General features: G+C 46.1%; 1 protein-coding gene across 1 annotated transcript; it reads left to right on the forward strand.

Moving 5' to 3' along the window:
- Nucleotides 1-325: 325 nt before the first annotated feature.
- elp2 (elongator acetyltransferase complex subunit 2) lies at nt 326-21,461 on the forward strand (the record flags this gene model as incomplete). Its single annotated transcript, XM_083680697.1, has 22 exons — nt 326-457; nt 653-731; nt 921-991; nt 1,216-1,357; nt 2,770-2,847; nt 3,260-3,324; nt 3,430-3,496; nt 5,658-5,798; nt 6,150-6,245; nt 6,515-6,615; nt 11,640-11,771; nt 12,024-12,173; nt 12,878-13,069; nt 13,231-13,300; nt 13,454-13,552; nt 14,923-14,980; nt 16,339-16,411; nt 17,273-17,465; nt 19,026-19,147; nt 19,485-19,627; nt 19,875-19,994; nt 20,950-21,461. The coding sequence occupies 22 exons, from the start codon at nt 326-328 to the stop codon at nt 21,164-21,166; spliced, it is 2,541 nt and encodes an 846-aa protein (XP_083536823.1). The 3' UTR covers nt 21,167-21,461.
- Between the last annotated feature and the right edge of the window lie 395 nt (nt 21,462-21,856).

Genomic DNA, 21,856 nt, shown 5'->3' on the forward strand with positions numbered 1-21,856 from the left:
GGAAGAGTGTTTTTTTTATTAGTGAATTTACATTCACTTATGAATATAAAATGTTTTCATTAGCATGAATAATTGTTTTTCTTTATCCTTATTATAGAACATCGAGCAGAACCTTCTCCAATAATACACTATCATCAATAATATAATCAATTACAAATCCACAAATATCTGGCTATAATCTCTCTTTACACGTGGACAATGCCAAAGTAAATGCAAACTGGTGCAAACAAACGCGCCATGAGGTCTATGAACCTGGCTGAGAGCGGAACGTTTGTGACACGTGGCCGTGTTATGTTCCGGTAACTCTGCCAGTGTAGCATTGAAGATGGCGGCCCCCGTAATACAAACATGCCATATCGCATGTTCTGCAAATCGGACCCCAAATGTTCTCTCCTGGGGTCGTGGGGGACTCATTGCATATGGAACATGTAATTCGGTAGCGCTCTATGATCCACAGGTAGTAGCTGGCTTTCAAAATGTATATGTGTTCACTGCTAATAGCATCTGACGTTGACTTGCCGATTTTGACAGCTCGCGTCAATCAATCTTGCCTGTTTGCCTGTGTTTCCTCTGACAGCTACGACTGAGCTAGTTTTCGAACAAGACTTATTTCACTTCTTGCTCTGACAGCTCAACTTATGTCTTTCTTTAGGAGAAACGTGTTGTCACTGTGCTGAACGGACATACCGGGAGGGTGAACGCAGTTCAGTGGATCCATAGAGAGGACTGTGGTAAGATCCTTTTGCATTTATCAGTGCTTGTCAAGACAGTCTACTGGATATTGGCAAGTTACTGTAGCCAGATATTGTGACACTGTGTTCAAAATGTTGTATATAATATTGTACACTATTGAAATACAATACAATACAGATAATATATCTGCTGTGTCAGTCTGATCACATCCACTGTTATTGTAACAGTTACAGAAACTCACCTGGTGTCAGGAGGGTCGGATAATCAAGTAATCGTCTGGGAGGCTCAAGATGGGAAGGTACATTAGGAATATGGAAATACATTAAATGGTTCATATTATGCTTGAACATTTAAAGATGTTATACGAAACTCAGCACTAGCTTTATTTCTATCATTTTTAACATACTTCTTGCCTAAGTATTTTTCGGCGCTTGATTCAGCTTTGCCTAAATCAAGCACAGCTCAAATATGGGATTGTATGTATTTGATCCAGGTCTGACTCTGCTTGTGCGTTCTACCCAGTTTAACCAGTCTGTTAAGTGTACTGGCCACACTGGACCAGTGTGTGCTGTGGACGCTGTTCACCTGGACAACTCCCAGTTATTCATTACCTCCACAGCATCTGACTCCACTGTCAGGCTGTGGCTTAGTGATGGGGCTGAAGGTAAGGGATGCCTGCATGGGGGGGACACATTTATGGTTTAATTTCTTTGTGACTACAGTAGTACTCCCAAATGTTCAGTCATAACTTCAAAATGCACACACCACAAGTTTGTCAGAGGACTGGTCTGTCAATTTAGTCCACCTCCTGGTGCCATGGCTTTCTAGCATAGTAAAATAGATGGTACTTTAGTTGATTCTAGGTCATCTGCGTTGCAGTTGCATCGCACAGATGATCAGATCTCGAAACGTCTGGAAACCATGTTTTTATCTGAACCACGTAGATGACACAACCTTAGAATAAGTCTCTGCTCAGTTTGAAAGAATCCCTTCCTTCCTTCCTTCCTGCCCTGACATCTGCTGGTTGGCTATGGTAGCAGTAACAAAGAACACTGTTAGGGCCACAGTCAGATCTCTTACTGTCACAGAATTTAATGACCCCATTCACGTACCAATGGATTGAGACTATAGTGATCTTTTGGCAGTTTTGTTGTATTGTGTTATTATTGTAGTACTGTAATGTGTAATGTAATGTATATAGTACTGTAATGTGGATTCTATCAAGAGTACACATTCACCACCTTAGTTTTTTTGGTATGCCTTATTGCTATTACCATAGCCAAGACTGAGGAACAAGACTACAAGCAGTATTTAACATAATGAGGGTTGGTGTGGGGGAAGGGGATGTCACATCATATTCTCAGTTGGCATTTACTCATGTGAAGAGCCTGAACCAATCTGGAAGGCTATGAAAGAGTTTGCCGAAAATTAACCGCCAGCTCTCCGCCCGTGATATCTTTGATACCCCCTTAAAAAAAATCTGTCCTGATTGATTAGGAGCTAAATGAGCTCGGGTCAAAGCTAGTGGTTTTCATGTAGCCCCCAGTGTGAGTGGTGATTTGAGTGCTGCCTGGTGCCATGTCTCCTTTGTTGTGATTTCACTCTAAATACAGTAGGAGCAGGGGGGGCAGGAGCAGGGGGGGCAGGAGCAGGGGCGAGAGGAACGGTGATGTTACATGACAGTTATGGAGATGAGCGTGCGCTGGCTCTGTCCTGGGGGGGGCGGGGGGGGGGGGGGGGGCGGGCGGCATGTTGTCTGATGTAGGCCAGAGGTGTGCCAGTGTCTGGAAGACCCCCTGGGTTTTTAAGTGGGAAAGAGAAAAACAAAAGATGTCACCCTTTTGACAAATATCTCTGTGACTACCCGTTAAAAGAACGATTAGTCATTTCACCTCCATGCCGGTCTAAAAGAAGTTAATAGACTCATTTTAGAGCTGTTGATTTAGTAAGAGATGTATGGTGATGTATGGAGGCAAATTATTTTAGCATAATTTCATGTTCATTTTTTGTACACGTATTACTCATTCTGTATAATAAAGGCTAATTCTGTGGTGTTTTTTTTTTTTTCCCCCTCAGCTGAGTGCGTCCATACCATATCGTTTGGGAGTGGGTTCATGATGGATGTCTCCCTAGTGCTGTTGCCAGGCAGCAGAGGTAAGCCGTTACCACGGCGGCACTTCAAGATGCTTTTCCCCCACGCTCGTATCATCCATCTCCATTGGCCCCTCTAGTGCCTGTAACTGAATGTCATATTCAAAATGCAATCTGTGCTTGAAGTGCCTCACGCCATCTCGCCTCTCCCTTTTACATGCCTGTCCTCTGTTTGATGCTCTGCTCCCACCCCCTCCCCCCCCTCCTCTCCTCTTCCCCTCCTTCACTCTGCTCCCACCCCCTCCCTCCTTTCCTCTTCCCCTCCTTCACTCTGCTCCCACCCCCTCCCTCCTTTCCTCTTCCCCTCCTTCACTCAATCTGTCTTAAAAAAGAAAAAAAAAACATGAGACATGCAAATGTACGCAGCCTGCTTTGGCAAGCTTGACAGAGAACTAACACAGTACACTTGTTGCAGTTCCCATACTTGCCTGCGGGGGGGACGATTGCAGAGTTCATCTGTATGTACAGTGCGGTGGACAGGTAAGCTTAAAAACAGACTGCTGTTATTTGGGCCAACGACATGACCGTTGAGGTTTAATTGTTGACCGTTGAGGTTTAATTCTTCTACTCCTGCACCTCTTCCAGTTCAAGAAAGTCCTCTCCTTACAAGGACACGAGGATTGGATACGTGGTTTGGAGTGGACATCCAGGGGTGAGAGGGGCAATATTCTGTTCTATTCTACAGTAATGTGTTACAGGGTGCTGTCTTAGTTAACCCTGTGTGACTTGTACAGCCCATACATACATGTGTATATCCATCAGAATATTTAGGCACCACAGGTTGTGTAACCCACTTCAGGGTACTCCACTAACGCACTGTTCAGGGTTTGTAAAAGCTATTTCATATCCTTAACCACCCCACTCCACTCGTCCCGTCCCACTCAGGCAATGACCTCCTCCAAGCCGGCAGCTGTGGAGAGCTTCATTTATATGCACCAATGCCAAACATCTCTCCACTATAAAAGACAAGAAAAAATGCCCTCCTTTTATGATCGAGGCACTCTTTGATTTGATTTCACTTTATTTATATATATATATATATATATATATGCGCCTTTTTTGGTCCAGCGGGAATTCTCAGCGGGGATTCTCAGCTTTTATTTGAGGGTATTTGTGTATTTATTCGTTCCACCATTTAGAAGAACCTTTTATACATATAGATATACAGTACATATACATATAGATATACAGTACATATACATATAGATATACAGTACATGTACATATAGATATACAGCACATGTACATATAGATATACAGTACATGTACATATAGATATACAGTACATGTACATATAGATATACAGCACATGTACATATAGATATACAGTACATGTACATATAGATATACAGTACATGTACATATAGATATACAGCACATGTACATATAGATATACAGCACATATACATATAGATATACAGTACATATACAGTACATGTACATATACATATAGATATACAGTACATGTACATATAGATATACAGTACATATACATATAGATATACAGTACATATACAGTACATGTACATATACATATAGATATACAGTACATATACAGTACATGTACATATACATATAGATATACAGTACATGTACATATAGATATACAGTACATGTACATATAGATATACAGTACATGTACATATAGATATACAGTACATGTACATATAGATATACAGCACATATACATATAGATATACAGCACATATACATATAGATATACAGTACATATACAGTACATGTACATATACATATAGATATACAGTACATGTACATATAGATATACAGTACATATACATATAGATATACAGTACATATACAGTACATGTACATATACATATAGATATACAGTACATATACAGTACATGTACATATACATATAGATATACAGTACATGTACATATAGATATACAGCACATGTACATATAGATATACAGTACATATACATATAGATATACAGTACATGTACATATAGATATACAGTACATATACATATAGATATACAGTACATGTACATATAGATATACAGTACATATACAGTACATGTACATATACATATAGATATACAGTACATGTACATATACATATATTTCAGGACACCAAAGGTAATGGGACAATTGGCTTGACAGGTGTTTCTGGTCGGTCAGGTGTGTTCCATCACATAATTTGTGCAGGCAGAAGAGAGCTGTCAGTGTCTTGTATTGATTCTAGGCTTTGTCTGCTATTGCTGTCTGTCAACATGAGGACCCAAGAGGTGTCAGTGAAAGTCCAGGAAGCCATTATTAGGCTGATAAAAACAGGAAAAAAACACTACCAAAGCAATAGGCTCGCAAAAATCAACAGTCTAGAACAGGCCTGGCAGAGCATCACCAGAGAAGATACCCAGTGCCTGGTGGGGACGATGGGTCGCAGACCCCAGGCTGTTATTGCATGCAAATATGCGACCAAATACTTAACATGAGTGCTTAATTTGGACATTATATGAATCTGTCCCATTACTGTTGGTGCCCTGACATAGTGGGACTATGTATAAAAAGTGTTGTCATTTCTAAATGGTGAAACCAATATGTACACAAATACCATCACATAAAAGCTGAGAATCTATACTTCAGTAGTATCATACCAACCTCAGTGATAATAGATTATAGAATTGAAATAATTGATTTCAAATCTAAACGTTTGGACTCTAGAGCCAAAGAAAGAAAAAAACATGATTTATATTGTAACCTTCAAGCACAGTGTGCTGCCCCGTTGAGCTGATGTGAGGTCTGGTAATCTGATGGTCATCGTTTATCATTCCCCCTCCAACCCAGAGGGGGAGCTGTTGCTGGCCAGCTGTTCCCAGGACTGTATGATCCGGGTGTGGAGGCTGTTTGCCAAGTCTGGGACAGAGGTCCCCACCCAAGAACACATCATGAAGATGAAAGAGGACGTTTTTGAAGTGACAGGGAAAGGTGAGGCGTTTAATAGGCTTCATTATAAAAATGTGTAAATCCGATCAGAACATCAGGTTTCAACACTATCCTTGGGACATCGTGGTATGCACATATATCAGTTTACTTGGCAAGTGGATTTTTTGCTTTATCATTGTTCTTCCTTCTTAGACAGAATAGGATGGAGAATATGATAATGTAATATGATAATGTAATATGATAATGTTTGAGACAATTGTAGTGTGGCAACAGTAGATTCAAAGGAAGTTGCAGTCATTAGTGTGTCCTCTACCTGTCTACCTGTCTACCTGTCTACCTGTCTACCTGTCAACCTGTCTACCTGTCTACCTGTCTACCTGTCTACCTGTCTAGATGCCTCCTCAGTGTTTGCAGTGGCTCTCGAGACAGTCCTGGCGGGCCATGAGAACTGGATCTATGGAATCCACTGGCAGCCTCCTGTCATCAAAGGTACTGTGAATGTGTACGCCAGCTAGTCACAAGACTTTCCCTTTCGTTAGTAAATGATGGCGGTGTTACCACAGTCAGTGAGTTAATGTTGTTGTCGTTGTGTGATGGAGCCAACGCATGCCCATGATATCAGAAATGGTGATATCTATGATATTTAATTGGTTTACACCATTCACCGGTGCGTTCATGACGATTTATCAATCCACTCTACGCTACTGTATTGTGGTCCTTATTTGTCTCCCCCTGTGACACTCTGTCTCCCCCTACAGATGGTGAGCTGCAGCAGCCTCTCAGCCTGCTCTCTGCTTCCATGGACAAGACCATGATCCTGTGGGCTCCTGAGGAGGGCTCAGGGGTGTGGGTGGAGCAGGTCAGTGTTAACAGGGGACCTCTGTCCTACACAGCCTTTTTCACAGCTGAATTCCATATTGTGGGGCGTCGGGGGGGGGGGGGGGCGGACTCGAGAATGTCTTGTTCACATCTGTTACCCTTAACAATGTACTTTACACTCTTTACTTCCACTTGTCTCACTGATTGAGGTGTTGGGAATAGCTTAGACAGGCAGTGATGATGGGCCAGACTAGGCAGGCCTAGTCTAGTCTGCACCAGTGGAGGTTGTCCTCCCTGTCTCCTTGCTATCAGTCCTAGCCCTCTTTAGAGACTGCTGTGGGGAGGATTGACAGGGGAAGGAGGGCTGACAGAAGACATGCTAGAACCTCTACTGCTCTCTCTCTCTCTCTCGCTCTCTCTCAGAGCTCAGAACATCTGCTGTTTTGCCAACGCCAGGCTAAATTTAACAGAAGTGTGGAAAGTTGTACGGCGAAGCAGCTCCTCCCCATCTGCCCCTGAGTTTCAAGAGTGGCAGGTGAATTCTGGGAGAGACAGGATACTGTGTATCTCGGATAACCTTCCTCTTTCTCCTTATCTTCTTCCTCTACTTGTCAACATTTCCCTCCTTCACTCCGTGTCAGCCTCAAAGCAGTTCAGCCCTCACCCCACTACTTCAGCGCCATGCATGGGTCTGAGTGGCATCATGACTCAAGATGGCAGACAGGACTCTACAGGTGGTCAATGACCTTCTGTTCCCTTGATCTCTGCATTCATGTTTACAGTAGCTGGCAACAAAGACAAGAAAGACAAGATCGGGGTAGTCTGCAGAAATCCCCAGTCCTCGGCTGACTGCTCCAAGCCTTATCTTGACATCAGGAGCTTGATTAAGATCTGAAACAACCACTAGTGCTCCAGCTCTTACAGTTTGATTAGAGGAAGGTTGTCATTCTAACCAAAAAAGCAGCACAGTCTTGGAAAATGATCTGTATAGAAAATAACCCTTTGCTCTGTCCAGGCCATTTGACACAGCATGCACAGAATCACACCTCGAATATCCTCTTTGTTCAGTGTGAAAGTGCATATTATATGAAGTGTGCTGTGAACTGTTTTCCCCTCTCTCGGCTTTTCAAACAGGGGGGAGAACCCTTTGAACTGACAGGTTCCCTGCCTACAAAGGAAGCCAACGTCTGTTATTACACACCTCAAATGATTTCCAGCCTAATGGCTGATTTCCACTGGCTCAAATTGAGTGGACAGCTTAAGCGGTAAAATGCGTAATTCACACTAATGTCCTAGGGTGTTATTAATCTAAACTTCATACTTAAAAAAAAAAGTACTACAAGCCCCAGTGAGTCGAAACACACTGAGACTGAAAGACCAAACACAAAAGAAAGAGTCACAAATTCAAGCTTTGTGCAAATGCGATTTTCCTGTAGGCCTTATCCCTGGTCTTTGTGTGTCAGGAAAACTATATCGGTGCCTAAGGACAAACAAAGAGCCCTCACCGCTTGGCGAAGCGGAGGCCGGAGCATGAAATGACAAGCGTGGCTACGTCTTAATTAGCACGCTTACAAAGGAGCCCTGCTCCGCTCCCCCCTCCATGATGATTAGCGTAATTGGTCAAATTTAGCGGAGAGCTGGCTAACAGTGAGGTGGCTGGCCCACCGTGGGGTAAAGCACAGTGCACTAACGAGGCACAGTGACAATTAACAGCTGAGGAGAAGGACAGTGGGAGGCAGGGCAGCAGGGCATTGCCCAGACCAGTCATGATGACGAGTCGTCCTCTGGAGGGGTAACGTTGAGAGGTGGCCCGATCGTGCTTTTTTTTTTTTTTTTTTTACGACTGTTGTTGTCATGCCACCAGTTTTAGAACACGGCAGCGATAGTCGAAGGCTTAGCCTCATGGTTTACACACAACAGTGGGTCGAGGCCTGTTTTACAGGCACTTAAAGCGAGGTGGGGAGAGTCAGTCAGGGGGCTTGGGATGGACAAAGCTGATGGAATGATGAGAAACATCCCCCCGGCAACAATGTATGGGCCTTCCTTGCCCTATTTGTTTGTCTCCAGCTAAGATCACTCAGTCTTTGTCCTCCCCTTTCCAGGAATGAAATATGTCGTCCCCCCCCTTTTTGTTGTCATTGTGTCAGTCCCCCCCCCCATCCCCTCCCCCCCCCATCCCATTGGCTAGCGATAAGCCACACGCTGCGCCTTGCATCCATATTGTTTCCCCTCTCGTAAACAAGACGGCTGACAGCTTTTTTTGCCTCCTGAGTTTTTGTACGTGATTAACGGCGGCCGTTGCATGTGGAATTTCAAAATCAATCTGCTTAATGTTTCGTTGCTCCCTCTCCCCATCTCCTGAATGGCTGGTGGAGATGAGTGGCTTTATCACCGTCATTATTCCCACCGTATCACTGCCGTAGGATCGTGGGGGAAGGTGTCTTTGAAGGTCAACGATGGCTAGAGCTCCCCAAGACTAGAAGTAATGGCGGGTGCTGCTTGGCGGGGGATGTTGTTAGACAGCGGAGCCTCTGCTATGTTACATCTCACTAGCTAGAATGTACCTTAGTGTTGATTCAAATTCAAGCTCAAATTCTGACCTTGGTTGACTTGATGGATGCGGAGGCACTGGAAACATTGTATTTCCTAACCTTCAAGACAATTTATCGCATTCAATAGCAGTAGTAGAATGTGATATCGCTTAGGAACATGAGTTAATTCATGTTTGAACAGATATTGGATGGCCTCGGTTGGAAACGGGCCATAGTGCTGAAAGAGCAGAAGTACCCTTGGGTGAATTGTGCTGGTATGGATTTGAATTGATGTCTCCTTTGTGCCAGGTTTAGTTTTCAGGCCCCTAGGGCCTCCTAAAGCTTGAATTGTTTAGCAATGTTCTCCTGGACAGTCAGACCAAGGACCTGTCCTGGAATAGTTCCTAGATACTTTTGTTTTTATGAAGGACTTTAACTATAGGGCGAAAATTCCACCTAGGCCTCGGTGGAGGTACAAGGATGTTACCTGTTACCTGGCCTATTATCACAGACCTACAGGGTGTGTAGGCGGGGCCAGGGGATGTTACCTGGCCTATTATCACAGACCTACAGAGTGTGTAGGCGGGGCCAGGGGATGTTACCTGGCCTATTATCACAGACCTACAGGGTGTGTAGGCGGGGCCAGGGGATGTTACCTGGCCTATTATCACAGACCTACAGGGGGTGTAGGCGGGGCCAGGGGATGTTACCTGGCCTATTATCACAGACCTACAGGGTGTGTAGGCGGGGCCAGGGGATGTTACCTGGCCTATTATCACAGACCTACAGGGTGTGTAGGCGGGGCCAGGGGATGTTACCTGGCCTATTATCACAGACCTACAGGGGGTGTAGGCGGGGCCAGGGGATGTTACCTGGCCTATTATCACAGACCTACAGGGTGTGTAGGCGGGGCCAGGGGTTGTTTCTGGACAGGTATCAAACCCTTATACCACGACTGCTAAGTGTGAAGAGAATTTTAGAGGAATTTATAGATAAAATGTGATTTCTGTGTAGCACCGTAATCCCACATTAAATACCACTGATTATACAGCCCACTGGAAATGTTTTTTAATGCAGCCTGTCTCTGTTATTTTGATTTGTAATATTGTTTCTTCATGGATATTAATTGTCGGAAGCAGGATGAATCCATGTGTAAATTTGACACTAAATTTGCATAAAAGGTTCTTATTGTGTCATGTTATCACTCAATTCTAATCCTCTTTTCTCCCAGAATTCTCTCTGCTAGGGATGCGTTGTTTACCAGTTAAATCATCCTTATTTGTTCATTGGTTATTGGCAAATGACTTTGTCGGGAAACTGTCCAAATCTGATTGACTAAGCCCACTCACTTAGCCCCCCCCCCCCCCCCCAGAAATGAATTACCCCCCCTTTGGAAAAAATAGCATCCTAGTTGTTGTTTTTTTGTACAAATTAGAAACTGGAGTTTTTCTAAACCGAAAATGTTTCATTTCAAAGCCTAATTTCTCTGCCTCATGAGCCGTCATCTAAGTAACGACCAGGTGGTCATGATGCCTAAAGGACAGCTTTCATCCTCTGTTATTATATCAATTAGGATGCGCTGCTGAGATTACAGGTCATGTAGAACTAGCGTCTGTCATAAAAAGGCCAAACTGAGGGAAATACAAATTGTATGATCTACATCGCAATACCACTCACAGGTCAAAGGGTCGTACCCAAATCCAATTTGTCCAAATCCTACTGTATGTTCTAAAGCCTTGCCTCGTTGCGGCTGTTCGTATAATATGACATGGTGCCCTGCGACCGCTTTCGTTATCGCATTAAACAAATGTATTCCCAAAAACAACAACAACATGTATCCCCCCCCCCCCCCCCTACTAACTCCCGCTTTGCATTATTTCCTACCAGGCTTGTCGGTGTGATTTGTTATTTTTGCCCACCCATTGTACTAGAGAGTGACAGAACATATGTACTGTAGTCCTATGCACAGATGTCTGGAGTGCAGTCTTTCCGGAGCACAGATGTCTAGTCGTGATCTAAATGCTGTGTGTATTGACCAAAGTGGATGTCCAAAGTGGTGGAATTCAACAGGAAGGGTTGAACACACACACAATCTCAAATGGCTCTGTGCAGATGCCCGATATCATGACTGTTCATCCGCAAAAAAAAAAATGTCCCAAGTGCTTGCGATCCAAATTGTTCCTTTCACTCAGTTTCTGCAGCAGTGGGCTTTCATGTTGATAGATTCATGTCACGACAGGGTCAAATAAACAGAATGTTTTTAAATCGGTCTTATTTTAGACTGAAGTGACTCTGAGGTTCTGACCCAGAAATGGAGTGTTTGTTTCACAGCTGATGCCAGTCGTGTGTGTGTGTGTGTGTGTGTGTGTGTGTGTGTGTGTGTGTGTGTGTGTTTGTGTGTGTGGTCCAGGTGGACCAGGACCATAGGTTTGGATGATTATTGAACCTTCTCTGTCTGTCTGTCTGTCTGTCTGTCTGTCTCTTTCTTTCTCTCTTTCTCTCTCTCACTCTCTCTCTCTCTCTCTCTCTCCAGGTACGCGTAGGAGAGGTAGGAGGGAACACTCTGGGCTTTTACGGCTGTCAGATGAGTCCAGATGGGTCCATGATCGTGGCTCATGCCTTCCATGGAGCCTTACACCTCTGGTACCACAACCAAGGCAACAAGGTGAGATGCCTGGCCAACGTACTGTAGGGGGTTCTCGGGATCAGGCTAATGCCGAGGCTTTAGCTCAACTCGCTAACATAGTCTTGTCTGGTGGGTCACACCTCAAAATGTTACATTACAGATAGCAAGGGTTGGGGATCAATTCCATTTAAATTCACAAGGTGAATTTAAAATGGAATTGAGCCCCTATGTGGTGATGTCATATGTGTTAGGCCTGGCTCTCGAGTGCCTCTGACCTGTTGTTGTTCCCAGGGAGAGTGGAGTCCGGGCGTGGTGATCTCAGGCCACTTCAACGCGGTCCAGGACCTGAGCTGGGACCCTGAAGGGGAATTCATTGTGAGTGTGGGGTCAGACCAGACCACCAGACTCATCACACCCTGGAGGAGGAAGGACTGCACAGAGGTAGAGCCACCCCCCCCCCCCCCCCCCCCCCCGTAGAAGCCTGTTCCTGCCTCCATAGATCCCTACTGACCCTGTTAACAGACTGTGACCACTGACACGCCCTGGAGGTGGGAATACTGCACACAGGTCCTACCTTAGGCTTATAGAGCCCTGTCATGCCTCTATGTAGCTCTTTATATCCCTCCCAACCCAGCAAGTTGCTTGGTGCTTATCGGTTGTTTAAGTGAATAGTTTACATACCCGTTATTGTATCTGTCTTGACAGGCAAACTGTATTAAAAGGATAAATGTGTTTCTATTTTTGCCTATTTTTGAGGGAATATCTGAGCACAACAGTGCATTTCCTGATTGAAATAATGAGAGAGAATTCTGCAGAAACACATGAAGAAGAAAGAGGAAAAAGTCTTATTTTTCAGAGAAAGAGGGACGAAGTCTTGTCTTTCCTCCCTGACGTTTGATCACGTGTCCTTTGTTTCCTTTCCTCTGGGAGTGACCTCTGATGAGACAAACATGTCATTTATTATATCAGCCCATCACACCTGTGAACTAGCATTGTTCTAGCTGTTTCTCTGGCCTTTGTATAATGCACTGCCTCTGTCATTGTTCCTATCTGAGTGAGATAGGACACCTCTCTAACCCCCCCCCCCCCACACACACACACACCCTCCCCATCTCTTACCTCCTGTCCTCTGTGCCTCTCTGCAGACCACCTGGCACGAGATCTCGCGGCCACAGATCCACGGCTACGACATGCAGTGTCTGGCCATGGTGGGACGCTTCCAGTTCGTGTCCGGGGCCGACGAGAAGGTCCTCCGGGTGTTCCGCGCTCCGCGCAACTTTGTGGAGAACTTTGCCAACATCTCTGGTAGCTCTCTTGACAAGCTGCTGGCCTCCAGTGTGAGTATCACAATCCTGTTACCCGCTGTTGTTCCTGCTCCCGCTCCCCCTGCCAACTGCTTACCGCTTTACCGAGGGAAGGTATCCACTGTCCAGTATTATAACTCACTGTGACACCCGTGTGTGTGTGTGTGTGTGTTTCTGTGTGTGTGTGTTACCAGGACACTGTAGACCTTCCAGAGGGAGCCAGCACACCTGCACTTGGGCTTTCCAACAAGGCTGTGTTTCAAGGTGTGTATTTGAGACGACTAACCGGACTACTGTCTTGCCTCGTTAACTCAAGCTTTTATTCAACATCCAACTCTTCTTCACGTTTACGGATAAGAGCAATACACTATTGGAAGGTATCAAACAGAGACTGAGTATTTTATTTTTGATTCACAGGTGATCTTGTGCCCAAGACCAACGAAGAAGAGAAATCAGGGTTCAGTTCTGTATCTGACCAATACCAGGTGTCCTACTTCCACCCCCTCACCCTCAATGGTACGACAGGGTGAAACCTCACTATGCATGCACAGTATGAATAGCATTTTACTTGTCCATCTGCTACAGAGCTACTGCTTTTACAAAGCCTATGAAGACCCCCTCATAAACCATGACAACATATATTTCATCCATTTCCCTTCCCGAGCAGGGAGGGTCACTGCAGCCCCTCTTTCTCCCCCTCTCCCTCCCCCTCTCCCTCCCCCTCTCCCTCTCCCTGTCCCTCTCCCTGTCCCTGATGATGGCTGTGTAAGAGACAATAATACCCAGGCATCATGACAACTGGTTATTAGACAGCGCTCACCCTGCTCTCTACAAGCCTCGGAGGGGAGTTGGGGCAGGAATCAGAAGAGAACTGCCAGATACAAATGTTACAACTAGAGCTGGGGAGGGAGGGAGGGAGGGAGAGAGGGAGGGAGGGAGAGAGGGAGAGAGGGAGAGAGGGAGGGAGGGAGAGAGTTGGGGCTTTAGGGGGAGAGAGAGGCAAGGAGAATAGGAGTGATTTGGAGAATGAGTGTGTGTGTGTGTGTGTGTGGGGGGGGGGGGGGGGGGGGGTGTTAAGGGGTACCTTGGCTCGAGGCAAAATGGTGGCAATCGCTGTCACCGTGATTGAAAAAGCCCTTTAATCTGAGATCATAATTAGAAGGAAGGCTTATATGATTGTAAAGTTAAGGTATTGGTGACTCCAGGCTCTGAGAAGAGCAATGAGGCAGACACAGTTGTTAACAGAATAATGCCATGTCTCTGATTGGCTTCTCCAGGGCTGAGAGGACGGAATAATTAGGGAGAAACAGGAAGCCTGAGACAAATAAAGAAAGGGGGGAGAGAGGCATTCAATTACATGTGAAATGAGGGAGAGGGAGGCTTGCATAAGAGTCCGTGTCTGGAGGAGAAGATTGGCATGGGTGGAGAGAGAGAGAGAGAGAGAGAGAGAGAGGGGGTTAATGTGATTTGCAGCACACCCTCAAAGCTAACAGCCATTGAAAATTCAAGATAAAGCACCGTTGTTGAAAATAGCTTTTCAGAAATAGCGAGTTGAAGGGCTACGTTTTGGAGCTAAATGCTAAGATGAGCTGTGTGAATGTGAGGAAAGAGAACATTGTCTCGGGGCGGTCAATCCTGCTCTCCAGTCTGGTTCATGTCTCCAGTGCGTCTCCCTCTTTTCTCTCCCCCCCTCTCTCTCTCTTGCTTAACAATTGGGACGTAAAACAGGAAACTAATAAGAGCCACTTGCATATAATTGTCATTTTGTAAATTGGAAACAGGCTGTTTGGAAAACATTTACATTTAGATCTAATTTTAAGCACACTGTTTATGTAATGATTTGGACTCTATGTCTGTGTTATTTTCAATGTGTTTTTTGTGTCTAGAGCCACCTCCAGAAGACCACCTACTCCAGAACACACTGTGGCCTGAGGTCCAAAAGCTGTGAGTGTCCCCGGAGCCCACAAATACACAAGACAAATACATTTGGATGTCAAATACTTCAGCTTTACTTTTTTTTCGTTGGCCTGGTGCAAAGGAACCATCGGAGTAGTCCCAGCAGTGAAAACCCTAAGCTTAATCAAGCACACTTCAATAACATTCAAGTACTGTACACTATTTGTCATGTATTTGACCCATTCCTGAAGCATGTGTAATCCCAACCCTGGGTCAGCACCACGTTCCCCAGCTACCATGATGGTTTGTATAGCGCATATTACAGAAAAAGAACACAATTGTTTTGTTTTGTTTTCTTTCGCCGTGAGGATTAATGCCTGTACTTCCTAAAGCCCCAGGAGCCCCAGAGCCTTCCCACCAATCAGAATGCAGATTTCTCATGTCCCTTGAGCCTTTTCTGGGCAGAATATATTGCCTCCATTTGAGGCCAATGTTAAATCCATTTACCAATCAATCCCACATAAAGATGACGCATGGCTATAGCATTTCACTGGAAGTGCCGCCATTGTGTTGTGGAACAGAGCTTTTTACTCCCATTTGGCAAGAAATGCATTGAATAATTTAACACATAATTTACGAGTACTATTTTGTGGTAAATTCCATTAAAAAATAAAAAAAATAAAAATAAAAAAGAAGCAGTGCACAAATGTGAATGGTTGGTGGCAGTTTAGGACATTTCTTTGCTTTCTGTTTGCTGACATTTTAAAGGGGCACTTCACCACTTTTTCACTTCATACCCGTTATCACCAGCACCAGTGTCTGCGTATGTGAAAACTGCGATTTTCTACCTTTTTGTTTTGTCAAACAAACCTGTCACAAAAGGTCAGTTTGCAGTTTTTACGTATGTAGACACTGGAATGGTGCTGGAGATAATGAATATGAGATTAAAAAGAGGTGAAGAGCACCTTTCAGACCACCGTAGCTCAGCCAACTCGAAGCAAGTCTGAATCATCATGCAGTACATCACTCATTTGTGAAAGAGAAAGCAGTCTGTCAGTTAGAGTAGATCATTTAATTTCACACTCTGTCTCCTTGTTTACCAGTAAGGTATGTGTCTTGGCATATCCCAGCCTGTCTGAGTAGCATCTCTGAATACCAAATCTCTCTCTCTCTCTCTCTCCCCCCTCTCTCTCCCCTCTCTCTCTCTCACTCTCTCTCTCGCATCCAAATGTCGCTGCATAGTGCCTGGCAGCTATGACACCGGAAGCGCCCATTTCTGTGTTTTGAAAGCCTTGCTTTTTTGAGTTGCGCTCAGAGAACTGTTCGCCGTTTTAAGTTTGAGCGGTGTTACCGGTGACTAAACACTCATCCCTCCCCTCCCCTCCCTCCCCTCCCCCTTCCTCCAGGTACGGACATGGCTTTGAGATGTTCTGTCTGGCGTCTGACAGCACAAGGACAGTCGTGGCGTCCGCATGTAAGGTAGTGTGACAAGAGGGAGGCCAGAGGCCAGACGTCTGGGAGGGGAACTGTAGTGAAACAGATGGGCTTACTGTAAAAAACACACACACACACACGGACACACACAGAATCCACCTCTCAGATTGCCTTTACTTAACCACTTGAATCAATTACGAGAAGAATTGCCGCCTCTTTCCTGCCTCCCAAGTCCTATTTTCCCTCATGACACACTGCGTGGAGTGTTTCTGTCGGAGCCAGTCTGACTGCTCTTCAGTCTCTGACACACGGGCTGTGAGCAGTGAGCTGCTGATGATGACACGGTGACGGTTAGTGTCTGTTCTAATGCTGGCCTGCAGGGCTGCTTAGCCCCTCTGACACATCACTCAGGGCAGCAGAAAGGGAAGCACATTCTCTATGTCGCCTGGGATCCCCTCCCCTCCCCTCGCCTCCCCTCCCCTCCCATCGCCCAGCCCCCCCTTCCCCTTGTACAGTACGAGGCCAGGGTCACACATTGCTGTCAGTCAACCCAGCTCTGACCAGCTCACACTGTGGTCTGCTCTGAGGCGTCATGGACTGCCTTGACCGTGGCCAGGCAGAGCTGCGGGCACACACACGCGCACACACACACACACGCACACACACTTGCGTATACACACATATACGCATACACACATGCACATACAGGCACACACAGACACACACATCCCTACACAACGTAGCTGCTGAGTCAGACATAAAGGGTGGTTGAGTCATTCAGTCATTCAGCTGTTGTCAATCCTGTCACAGGTCTGATTTGAGTTTTTTTGCTCAGACCAACTTCACAGAGGAGCTTAAAAAAACATATGGCGTCATGGAACCTCCTCTCTCCTCTCTCTGTGGTAGGCGTCGAAGGCGGAGCACGCAGCTGTGCTGCTCTGGAGCGCCACCTCCTGGAGACAGCTGCAGGCGCTGCCCTGCCACACCCTCACCGTCACCCAGATGGCCTTCTCTCCCAACGGACGTTTCCTATTGGCCGTGTCACGGGACAGGACCTGGTCGCTATGGAGACGGGATGACCCCACCCCTACGGACACAGGTGAGCTGAGGGTTCCAGTTTGGGAGCTTGGTAGCTCAGATCTGCGTCCAATGCTGTAGTGGCCAAGAGCTTAGTTTTGTCCAGATGGACATTTTTTTTCAAAGGGGAATCGACATAGACGGTACTGTGTTTCTTACCATGTTTTTGGAACTCGGTGGTGAACATGATATGAATTAACTGTTAAATTGGAATAACACTCAAATATGATTCACCAAATAGTGTCACAGATCCAATCTGCCAGTGTCACACATCCAACTTGTTAAAACACGGCTAGCACAGGAAAACACACCAAATGGCAGGGTGAGCCGGGTTTGGCACACATGCTTTGCGCTGGCAGCGTAAAGCGTATCCGTCCCCGTTTCGCCGCGGTCAGGTAAATGGGCATTGACACTGACTAACCAGTGGACTGACTGGTTCTCTCTTCCTATTTGCCTGTGTGCCGTGGGCCCCGGTGGGCCCCGGTGGGCTCCCCCTCAGTGTTTGCTGTGTGCCGTGGGCCCCGGTGGGCTCCCCCTCAGTGTGGCGGGTTGCAGTCTGTTCCAGTTGAGACCAGAATTACTCACAGGCAGCATGGCGTCTCCCCAGACCCACACACACACACACACACACACACACACACACACATACACACTCTCACGAATACACACTCTCCTCCCGGGCCCGGCAGACACGGGGAGTTTAGGCAGTGTCAGTGCTGATCAAACAGCCCTCCCCTCTATCGCTGTTCTCTTGCGTCAGCCACCCAGAAATCTCTATCAAACAGACGTCCTCCCCTCCCTCCCTCCCTCCCTCCCACTCACCATCCTCCCTCATTCTGTCTGTACCCCTTTCTCTCTCTCTCTCTCTCTCTCTCTCTCTCCCTCCGTCTCCCCCTCCGTCTCTCCGTGTGTCTCTCTGCTTAACCAGTCTGGACTTGCCAATCAGGGGGCTGGACAGCGGTCCCCGCCAAGACTAGGATTGAGAGTGGCTGGAGCTGGACAGGGACTGCTGGTCTCCCTCCTGAGTCCCAGACAACACAGCCAGACCCAGTTTTGTGTGTGTGTGTGTGTGTGTGTGTGTGTGTGTCTGTGTGTGTGTCTGTGTGTGTGGTATAAAGGTTATTAGTCAGGGATTTGAGGTGGCACCAGTGTGTGACGGCTGCGTAGGGGTCTGTCTGGAGACCAGGCCGATACAGGCAGGCAGAGCCAGCAGAATACAAACAACCTCACAGAGGGAAAACAATAGACTGGCTGAAATTACAGTGACAGGAAAATAGGCTGCCGTGTGTCGTAAACAGAAGTGAGTAGCAGAATGGGGGTAAAGAGGTTCCCTTGTTTGTTGGTACAGAGAACCTTTGTTACCACAGAGTAGTGATGTACAGTTTTGACAGCCTTTTTTTTTGACGGCCTTGTTTTTGACAAATCAAACATTTCTGATTCATGCCAGAACCCTGGTTTTGGATATCAGTTGTAAGAAAAGTAGTCTACGCTTGATGTGCATGCTAATTTGAAATGTCACACATTGTGTGTGTGTGTGTGTGTGTGTGTGTGTGTGTGCGCGTGCGTGTGCGTGTCTGCACAGAGCCCCATTTCTCCCTGTATACACACACCGGGAAGGACACTGCTGTACACACACGCATCATCTGGTCATGTGATTGGAGCTCCGACAACAAGTACTTCGTGACATCAAGTCGTGACAAGAAGGTAATGTTCCTTTGTTTGAAATAAAGGGGCTGTATTATCATGACTTCAGTAGCTATTCATTTAGTGCTGAATCCTAACTTGAGAAACACATCAGACCGTTGCATAAATCATGCATTGATGTCCATGGGGGATTTGAGCCAAAGATCAAAAGTGACACACTCACTTCTCAAGCTGGGAATCAGCCATTAGAAGTGGTTACAAACGTCCTATAAAGTGAAGGTCATGGTAAGAATTAAACAATATAAAACAAGCTCTATATGGTACGATTATCGTGTGTGTGTGTGTGTGTGTGTGTGTGTGTGTGTGTGTCTCCCCCCCCCCCCCCCTCCCCCTCCAGGTCATCATATGGGGAGACTGCAGCTCTGAAGCCAGCGTGAAACCTGACGACCCTCCCGTCATCCGCCCCTGCTCCTCCATCTTGGACGTTGGTGACTCAGCCACCGCCGTGGCATTCTGCCCTGTCCCCTGCTCCGACCACAGGTACGACGCTCCTGAACACCCACCCAACGTCAGCGCTGCCCAAGCACCTGTGTGCACGACGCTATGCTTCCGTAAACAAAATAAAACACGTATGCCGCTTGTTCTGTTTGTTTTCCATGGCTTCTAGATTTTGGAGGGGGCTGAAAATTGCCCGGCGGTTACTGTGATGGGACTGTGTAGCATTTTCCCCATGTCATATCAGTGGTGTGTCTGCCTCTCTGGCGCCCCTGCGTCTCTCTGTCCATAGCTACCTGCTGGGAGTGGGGCTGGATAATGGCAGGGTGCTGCTCTACAAGTGGACACCCTGCAAGGAGCGCGCTGGAGACGGAGGCACCGACTGGAGCAAATGTGGAGAGACGGACGCCTCGTATCCTTCACAAACCCATACGCGCACACACACACACACACACACGTTTGACAACCGTAAACCAACGTTTTTCTGACGCATTGCAATTTTTTGTTCTCGAACACTAAAGCCACCGACAAACCTTTGCTACTGACAAACTACTCCACTCTTGCTTTTTCCAGCACCATCAGTTTCTGCACCAGAGGCAAATCTCAAAAACAAACAACCAAACAGTTACACTGACTTTGCTGACGGGAGTTATTATGTCTACAGTACACAGGAGTTATTACTGTATGTCTGCAACATCCTCAGGCGGGTTCCATTGAACGGAGTAGCACTGTGGAGAAAGTGTAATCAACAAGTTCTTTGTGTATCGCCCCGTCTGCTGAGTTCACATTGATTCATAAAAGGAGGTACTGCAAATCTATGGACTGTTGAAGCCCAGAGATACTGTGATGATTTGTGTGGAACGGTCGACTCTTTAGACTTATGTTGCTGGCTCAGAAACCATTTCAGCAAGTTCTACACATTTTCGGAATAATTATTTGAAAATGTGTACCTCAAATGTGTACCTCATCAGTTAAAAAAAAAAACAATATATACATACAAATACATTTGTCTAAGTAAGTGAATCATCTATACATCAGTCATCATAAGAAAAACAAATCTATGCTAGGACCAGGGGCCATTGGCAGTCAATGCTAGAAGAAGGAAGAATTACTTTTTACTTATTTACAGTAGAGAAACTGTACAGGGGGCTAGTGAGGATGAAGAGGTCTTTAGGAGGGACAGTAAAGATGTAGCCTGAAGAGATGGGTCTTCAGTCTACGGCGGAAGATAGGTAGTGACTCTGCAGTGTGTGTGTGCATGCCTGAGATAGTAAGAACAGCTGATTGATACTCTGTGACTGGGTTGTACTGTATGTCACTGCTCTTACCTCTCCATCTGTTGGTTCCTTGACACTTCCCTCCTTCAGTCAAAGTCACGCCCTGACAGTGAAGAAGCTTTGCTGGAGGCCGAGGGTGGGCCGGGCTGGCCAGGGGGGCAGGGGGGAGGAGGAGGAGAAGGACGACGAGGAGGAGGAGGAGGAGGAGGAGAGGGGTGAAGGCGCAGACAGCTCCTGGGTCCAGCTGGCCAGTGCTGGGGCTGACCACTCTGTCAAAATCTTTAACATCAAAAGACTGGCTCTGTAGCACCGGGGATAGTGATACCATTACCCTGCCCAGACACAGACACAGACACAGACTGAGGTTGAGTCTACAGGGCTGTCTGGAGCTTCCCTGGGACTCACAGGGCGGTTACTCTCTCTGACAGCAGCACTAGAACACATCCAGAGAGCCACGTTTGGGCCACCGGTTGATGAGGATGCTAACAGGGCAGATGTACAGTATTTCTGTTGCTCTCCAGGTTTTCCTCGGATGTACCCTCGGCCAAGATGAAATACCCATGTTTTTTTTTGTTATGTATAATGTCTGAATAAATCTCTTTTTGTATACAATACATTTGATTGATCTGTGTCTGAGAGAGACTTGAGTCTGGGACTGAGTCCATCAAGCAACAATGAGTTGATGTTTGTAACTAAAATGACAACTGCACATCTTTACCATATGAAACACTGAAAAGCATACCGTGTACTGAGATAATGTATAGGACACATTTGCATTCTGGTGTGTTTGTCCCTCTCTTACGTGGGGTATGCTAGAGTACTAGGGGTGTACTGTGTTAGGGTGCAGTCCTGAAGTCCATGCTAAAGATTTACTGGATGTGGAGCAGAGTGAGCCATGATTACGTGTTGAGTCATAAATCTAGTCCTGGGAGAGAGAGTAAGTACAACCCATCACTCTCACTATAATCACACACCATGTATATGGAGACATTGTTCA

Source organism: Argentina silus (genome assembly GCF_951799395.1).
Source record: "Argentina silus genome assembly, chromosome: 11".
NCBI lineage: Eukaryota > Metazoa > Chordata > Actinopteri > Argentiniformes > Argentinidae > Argentina > Argentina silus.